The 8,752-nt window shown below is 34.1% G+C and overlaps 1 protein-coding gene across 1 annotated transcript; it reads right to left on the minus strand.

Moving 5' to 3' along the window:
• Nucleotides 1-1,666: 1,666 nt before the first annotated feature.
• Nucleotides 1,667-8,459, minus strand: LOC142634485 (uncharacterized). Its single transcript, XM_075808777.1, has 11 exons — nucleotides 8,090-8,459; nucleotides 7,897-7,993; nucleotides 7,657-7,718; nucleotides 7,357-7,413; nucleotides 6,849-6,908; nucleotides 5,049-5,111; nucleotides 4,763-4,805; nucleotides 3,595-3,672; nucleotides 2,580-2,910; nucleotides 2,358-2,508; nucleotides 1,667-2,254 (listed from the first exon to the last, which is right to left on the minus strand). Exons 1-11 carry the CDS (start codon nucleotides 8,195-8,197, stop codon nucleotides 2,165-2,167), a joined length of 1,140 nt encoding a protein of 379 aa, XP_075664892.1. The 5' UTR covers nucleotides 8,198-8,459; the 3' UTR covers nucleotides 1,667-2,164.
• Nucleotides 8,460-8,752: the final 293 nt, after the last annotated feature.

The raw sequence follows: 8,752 nt of genomic DNA on the forward strand, positions 1-8,752 counted from the left end.
AACATTGAAATAAAATAACAATAACATAAACTTAACAAGAAAATAATTTTGCTTAAGGTAAATACTATTTCCATACTAAATTTTGATTCTTAAACTTCCCTGCTTCTCATATGAAAGAAAAAGCAATAAAGAATAGAGTTGAATAAAATCAATTTGGAGTTGAACATATGTTATTTTTAGTATATGTTTGGTTACAACGTTTGCGTTTCACTTTTTTGTTTTAGAAGAGCGTTAACTAAGTTCTAGTGGGTCTCGTACACTGTTCACGAAACCCATAAACCTCTTTTTTTCAACAAAATTTTCATTAAACATAGGTCCCACAATACTATTCATACATTTAAAAATTATTTTACTACAGTGTTTTCAGTTTTCAGCGGTATCCAAACGGACCCTCAGACATAAACACAATTGTCAAATTACAAACATATAATTAAAACAATGCACAATTGCAAGATGGTTTGTGGGAAGGGACTACCTTCATTCAACACAATCATGGTATTTCCATTAGGGGAGTCCACCCGCCCATTAAAATGACCCACTAGTGATCGATTTGAAAGCTCCGGTAGTCAGAGGCAGGTTCCAGACCCTAAGAATTGACTCTTGAGGGTCCGTCGGCAAGTTCTCTCCTCTAAAACCCGCCTCCCTTGACCCGACCATGAAACTTACCTTAATTCGACGATACTAAGCAATTTCCAAAAGGGACAACACTTAGTGGTGTACTCTTGAGTTCATGGCTAAGATTAGCCTGCACTAGTAGTTTCAAAGAAAGGCACTCACATGATAGACGGGATGAAATTCATTGAATTTTATGGTAAGATGTTGATGAAATGATCATATTGAAAAAAATATATAAATTAAAGGAAGGGAGTGAAAAAGTTAATATTATTATAATGAACACATAAAAACAAATAAAATTAAAGAGTGTAATTATATGATTTAACAAAGTAAATAATAAAAGTAAAACCCTCCAAAAAAAAATTAATATTAGAAGGCTGAAGCCCACCCCCACATATATGACTCGGAGTTCATTGTCCCTGGTGAACTCGTCACTCGTCCTACATGCTAACTCAATTCGCGTGGTACTAATGGAACATGACATACACCTATGACTTGTCTATACTATTATTTAAAGGGTTTTTCCTGTTTGAAATTTTTATTTATTTTTATTTAAAAATGCCTCCTATATCCCTGTGTTTATGTAAAGACAAAAAATAAGGACAATATGTTAAAAATACAACTTTAATTCCTACTAAAATATTGCCTAAAATATAAGGTCACTCTCCTGTTAATTTTCAAATTACTTTATCTATTTAAAAATTAGATTCTCAAAATAAAAATTATATAAAGAAAATAAAGACAATTTTTCTTTTTTAGCTATAAAATAGGAACACAAAGTCCAAGGTTAGTTAGCATTATTGGCAACCTAGTTTTGAAGACCCTTTTCCAAAAGGGACAATTTCGTGGGCTACTGCATGTTAATATTAGTATTGTGACCCGCTCGCTCTGGCTCATTGCACTGACCAAGCTTACTTGGACTGACTTCGTGCAATTTGTACCAACATTACCAAAAAATAAAAAAAATAAAAGAAAAAAAAGTGAAGTTTTCAGAGATAGATTACATTGATAACTTGCAACTTAGCTAGAAGATTGTTGAGGCTTTAAGAGCTTTCAACTGTAACTGTAAATTTGCTATAATCTTTTGTTGCATTATGTACTTATGATCAGAAGAATTTGAAATCTGACTGAATAAGTATACAAGGAATACAAATCAAAATATCTCATCATCATGGTAACAAAAATGACTATCTTTTAAACTAACTCTTGAGAAATAGTTTCTCCAAGGAGATCTTAACAAGTATCATTCATAAACCGACATAGTAGATAACTAGGTAGTACTACTACCAGTCCGATGTTACATTCTAAAGATCTATTACTCCCAACTAAGACTAACTAGACACTCAACGGGAGGTTGCAACATGTATGACACCTGCCAAGCTCCCTTGGGATCTCAAGCACTCTTGATAATTGCGGAATTACAGTGCATTATTCAGAGCGAATTCAACGTCTAAGCAAACCAGCAAACAATCTTCCATTATACCATACGGTTGTGCTAAAAAAAAGTGGGAACATCAATCCCCAAAGTCAAGCAAAATGCAGCTTTAGTCTAGGATATGGAATAGACCTTTACTACTTTAGTTGTGTCACAAACAACAAGGTTTTCTGATTCTGTTGGAGTTGTACAGAGCCAATTGACCTGCCCAGGTGTAAGAGTATAAAATGAGAAGCTACATACAAACCAAAAAAAAAAAAAAAACACTGAAGATGCAAAGTTATGAAGAAAAACAATAGGAACCAACTTTTTTGCTGAGACTGATGTTCAAATGTAGATCATTGTTGTCATTGGATTGCCTTGCTTCATAATATTTGGACCAATCCCAGACCTTCACAGACTTATCATTCCCACCTGATATTAAAAACTTTCCAATCTCTCCGAACAACGAAAATGCCCTGAATAGTTTATTCTAGTTAAAATAAAAGAATATTAGTTTAAATACATTGTGTATAAGCAAATTACTTACACACAAGACACTGCAGCAGTATGGCCACCCAATGAGTAATCCAAACATAGCCTCTTTCTTCCATTTTGATCAGAAGTCTCTATATCAGCAGTTGGACAACTGTCTTTTAATCTTGATTGAGATCCTCTCCGGGGTTTAGTGGAAGTTTTTGACCTCATAGAAGCAAGTTCTGATTCAATATTTATCACATCAACAACACCATCACCCCTTGCAACAACACATATCTTGTCTACTTTGTCTAACATATCGACTTCCGGAACTGCTAGCATGTGAACAAAAGCAGGATTAAAAGACTGCCCTGTGTTACCACCACTGTTCATGTCAGGCAAACCTGCAGTGAAGACAAGGAGGCAATATTGACTTAGTCCAAAAAAAAGAATCACCCAAAGGATCATAGGACAGGCATTAAAGTTTATCCATCTTTTGCAAATGACATTATATTTACTAGTGACACAAGGATAACAGAGGTCTGTATAGTTTAAAATATTATCAATTAATTGTGTGTATGCTCAGTGCTCACACTCCAATGTCAAACCTAGGAGCCTTCTGGGTCAAACTCTCCTTCATACCCACCACAAATTTTCCTTCTTTTGATTTGGGCTCACACTGTTGAAACACACATCAGTATCCAGTAACTATGGCCCGAACAGCTTATAGTTAAAATAATTTTTAAGATGCTACAGATCAAAGGTCCAACAATTTAATGGAAGTTACAGCTAAAAATCAAATTAACAGATTGCAAGAACATTATATGCTCTGCACCACAAAAATTTTTTTGGTATCTGGAATACTATAAAAAGATAACAAATATAAAGTTGAGCACACTTTGTAACAGGTGCAACAAAACAAGCAAGTAGAAAAGTGATGTTCCAAAGCTAGCATGCTAAATAACAATTTCTGAAGCCCATTCAAGAGTGACACCAGATCTAATTTTAGTGAAACCACAAAAGAGTCACGGGAAGTGTGAAATGAGATAGTGGCAATATACACAGAACAGAACATATAAGATACATACCAAAATCCATAATTTTGTATGGACGACCTTTAGAGAAGTCCCACATAATAAGCTTTGAATCAAGACCTCCCGTAATAACTGCCAAAATTCCCAAAGCAGAAATAAGTACTCAGATAATGAAGATTATAGATTCAAAAGAAAGTCTTTTACATTTAGGAACAAACTGCACAGGTACAACATTTAAGTTACACGTGGATGGTTCAAAAATCATAACAAAAAAGCCCAATATATACCCTGGCTAAAGATGTCTCCAATAGCAACTAAGTTCATATGAATAGGTTTATCAAAAAACAAAAGTTCATATGAATAGTAGCAGCATACTGAAATTTGATAATGGGCATCTGAACTCCCATGAAAAGCTAACATATTTTTCTCTAAACCAGTACCATTACCACCCAAGTTCACTCATAATAGTGGCAATTAGCATATACTCTCAGACAAGTGACTAGTTACTAGATGCAAGTTTCAAACACAGTGAATAATGAAATTCAATGCAAGGAAATCAATGATACAGTGATTTCCATGTGTTGAGTTACAGCATGTTCGTACACATCAGAAGAAGGAAAGTAATGGTTAAGGCTGAATTGATCATATGTTCCTTTTTAAGGAAACTTAGGCTGTGTTTGGGGCTTTGGGTGCCCCTGAAATTTGGGTGGCCATCCTTTGCTACAAGGAAATCATAGCTAAAAATAATGAACTACAGCAAAACCAGATGCCATTGATACAGTTGGCAGTCTGTATCACTCACTAGAAAATGAAACATTTGACAATATTTCAAGCCAATTGCATGGTTGTAGTGGTACATTTTTCTTTCTTGTCTTCCATGACAAAGCTAGGACTTGGACACATAATATTCCAAAAAAAAGGAAACCATAATTCTATGAAGACCCAGCTTTCCTCTGAGCTACATCATTGTCCCTTATTTACTAAACTTTAGACTTGATGAATTTACAAACAGATCAATTGTTAAGGGGATCCGTTGAATTTGCCAATGCTTTATGTTGAATAAGCAAAGTAGCAAACTACAATGTGAGCAGATTAATGTCTAATATGCAATCACTAAAGCTAGTTGCATCCAATGTAGCCATGGCTCTTATATCATCATTGACACCCCAAGTACATGCTTGCACATATGCACGAGAGAGAGAGATCAATTAAATTTAGATACCTTCCCAGGGTCTCCAAGGAAGGAACTGCACACTGCTACAGATCTTTAAAATAGAGTTAAGGTGGAAGAAATACAATATCGGGTATCATACACATAAGGTATACAAAGAAAGAACAGAACAAATTTAGGGAAGAAAAGTATTTTGAAAAACTGAGGAAAAAAATAAAAGAAAAGAAAGGAAAAGCAATGAGCAAGAAAATATGTTGACGAACCAACCCTTAAGTTACATAAATGGAACATAAGACAGGTCAACCAAAAACAGAATCCTTGAAATTTACAAGGATACACTTGTATGGCCCGCTCCTGCTCTTAATGTTTTATAAAGGTGATGCTGATGAATGTCAATGATCTGCCATAGAGATCATAATCAGCAGTTGACTGCAGGAAAGCAGCATTACCAATCTTCTATTGTTGTCTTTAATGCTTCAAAATAACTTGATATGAAAAATCTTATTATTGGAGAGAGAGAGAGAGGGACACAATATACTGAAAATAGAAAATATAATCATGCATGAAAAGTTGCAAGAAAGAATTCTCAGGTAGCAACAGAAGATCTCGTATATGACAAGATATAATTACAATAGCAAATCGTGTCTTCTTTCATATATCAAACCATATAGTTATCACATTGTGGGTCAAAACTCAAAATTCACATATCAAGTGGTGCCATAAAATTTTCTGAATAAATTGAAAGAAACGGTATATACCAAAATTTGCATTCTTGAAAATGACATTAATAACATTAGAACTTTATTTATTTAGATCCAACTGTTTAAGCCAGATTCATGGCCTCCATAGGAAACTCATGGGGTTATAAAACAATGCTGTGAGAAGCCCCTCCATTGGTGATGGATTTATGAGAAACCCCTATGATAATGATATTACCTATTAAAGATGCCAGCATCATGAGCTGCAATCAGAAGCAAAATGAAACTTTATAATCCAGTGGATATATATATATATATATATATATTTTTTTTTTTGATAAGTAACGAAAAATTTTATTAAAAAAAGAAAAAAGTCAACCCGAGTACATTGGGAATGTACTATGGGGCCACAAATCAAGAACTCAAATTACAATGATCAAGTAAAACAGTAAGGGAAGAACAAGAAAGATGACAAAAGACCACACTCCAATCAAGGAGAGTGTGTAAAAAAAAAAAGACTTACTCTCTAGCGTAGAGCGTTCACATCCCTCAAAACTTTAATCCAGTGGATATATTACCACCATGAAACATTATGAGTAGGAAAGTGTGTCTACAACTCAATAAACATATCTATTTTGATCAAGACAAACAATACAATGTAGTGACAAAGCCAAGATTGAAACACAAGGTTTTTTTTTTTTTCACATTAATACCAACAATTGAGAATTCATATAATCCTCATCATGCTAGGATATCCATGATCTCAATGATCCTTTGGTAATTAAATGTTACTGATCTTTAAGCACTTATGTTAATACTATAGACATGTTGACATCCAAGCTCACTGAAAAAATGCAAAGAGACGATGAGCCACTTACTGACTTGCAAGTTGTTAGGACTGTCTAGGTGGAGTATAATCTTGATGGGTGTCAAGTTTCAATGAGGCTTAAAAATATGCACTCTTACAAGCATGAGGATGCATGTGTGTATGCATGCATGCACACACAATTAACCAAGAAAGATCTACATTTGATCTAATTATAAGAATTTAGACAAGTAATTTGGTAATTATTTAAGAGGAAATTAAAAAGTAACTTATTACACGTAAACATTACTCTTTAACTGTGAATGAATAAAGAAAAGAAATTGATCTAAAAATTGTGAAACATGATAACTTACCTGAAAAATTAGAAAAATATTCTGTCCCACTATTTTTTAAGTTTAACTTACAATTTTAATGTGGGTAATGAGGGCAACATGACCCTGACTATTGGTTGGGGCAAGGCAAGACTTGTTTGGGGGGATCAAATATGTTTTTAGAGGTTTTTTTCTAGAAAGACAAGTTTTTTTTTTTTTTTGGGTGGGGGCAGAGGGCAATTGCCTCCCCTGAACCACCCTACGCCTGCCCATGATCCAGTGAGTCAAAACATCATAAGTACCTTAACATCACCACCATCGTCTGCAGCAGCAAGAAAAGACGACTTAGAGTTGCATGAAATCTGCAAAAACAGAAACAATATTATTTTAAGAGAAGTAATTCTGGAGCTTAATACATAAATATAGAGCCAGAATAAATAAAAATAGAAAAAGACATAATATTGTAGCTACACATGCTGAAAGTGATATTCATATTAAATTATATGAAAGAAGAAAACTATGATGAAGAGTTGTAAGACATAATTGGGACAATATTTTGATCCAGGAATTCATATCACAAAATTTTTTAATTAAAAAATGGTTACAATTTACAATGAATACGTATAAATCATTACATGATTTGTAAACATTAAAAAAAAAAGAAAAGGTACTACTCCATATGAGTAGTAGAACTTCATTGCACTGATTTAACATTAAAACAGAAGTAACATACAGATACATGGGTCAAAATGTAACGTAAGGACAAAAAATCTAATTCAAATCTTAAAAAGCATCACTAAAAATGCCAACCTGATTTATCTCCTCTTTATTGTAACTATAACTCTGTAGTGGCTTCCATGAGGTGGCCTCCAAAAGACAAAAAGAAAAAACAGTTTGTTGGTAACAATGACAAAATCAACTGTAAATCAGTAACTAAGAGTACAGAATCACGAAATATTGACAAACTAGGCTATATATAAAGTTCTAAATTTTACACTAAACCTCATACTGATGGCTGATGCACAAGCATAATATTAGTTATAACCCCAAAAAAAGAAAAAGAAAAAAAAAAGAAGCAAACCCAAAAGGTTAAATATGAGAAAGGATTACCATATGCACATCAAAACACTGGACTTCCATTCCTGAAGAGGCATAAATGATGTCTTCATTCCCTGAGTCAAGCAACAATCACAAATGTGAACTTCGATCATAAACCTGACTGTAAACTCAATTAGATACAAAACATATCACCAATATACACAGTACTAAAGAAATCAATTATAAATTGAACTCAAGAAATTAATACCCAATATATCAAAAACTTAATATATATATATATATATATATTACCTGACTTGAAACATAAAGAAGAAATGGGTTCCTTCCCAATTTCCATTACAAGCTGTACATCTTTGCATCGCATATCAAACCAGCAAATGCAACCATCCTGTTTCATTATTACAAATGACAACATAAGTTAATCAAAAGTTAAATTTTTTTCCCTTTTTTTTGGAGAGAGAGAGAGAGAGTGTGTGTGTTTTACCTCGGCAGAAGTGGCGACGAAGCCAGGGCGGTTACGTGAGGCGATGCAACAGGTGGCAGTGGCCTTGTGACCCCTCAGCTTTCTGGGGTTTGTCTCCGTCGTCGTCATCTCAATTCTGTCGCTGTGACTGTGTGTGGGTTTCTCTCTTCATAAAGTTACACTGCCTCTGCCTGATGCTGGTGGGTTCGTTCGGTTCGGGTTACCCATTTGTCAATGACCCAGAAATGTCTTTTTTTTTGTTTTGTTTGTTTGATGTATAAACGATTGTAGCAACTTGCAAATGGTGTCAACCGTCAACAAAATGACAGGTACTCAAGCCACCTATTGGTGTCAATGTGTCACCCGAAATTTATTGGGTAGTTCAGAAGCATTCGCATGAGTAGGCACGTATGTGACCCACAATGGGGCTCATCCCTTATATGGGAGGAGGGAGATATGTTTCTAGCCTACACAATAATTGCTCTGATATCATTAAGGACTTTTATTTCTAAGTTCACATATAGTTAAGACAGCTGAAATTTTAATATTAAGAGGTCCAAATTGATAAAGATTATTACAAAATTGGGAAATTACTTTTTTTTTTTCACCCTAAACTACCACCTAATTATACTTTCTTTTTTCTTTTGCTGAATAAGTGCTTTTTTTCTAATCATACCACATAGG

Source organism: Castanea sativa, chromosome 5 (assembly GCF_040712315.1).
Source record: "Castanea sativa cultivar Marrone di Chiusa Pesio chromosome 5, ASM4071231v1".
NCBI classification, from domain to species: domain Eukaryota; kingdom Viridiplantae; phylum Streptophyta; class Magnoliopsida; order Fagales; family Fagaceae; genus Castanea; species Castanea sativa.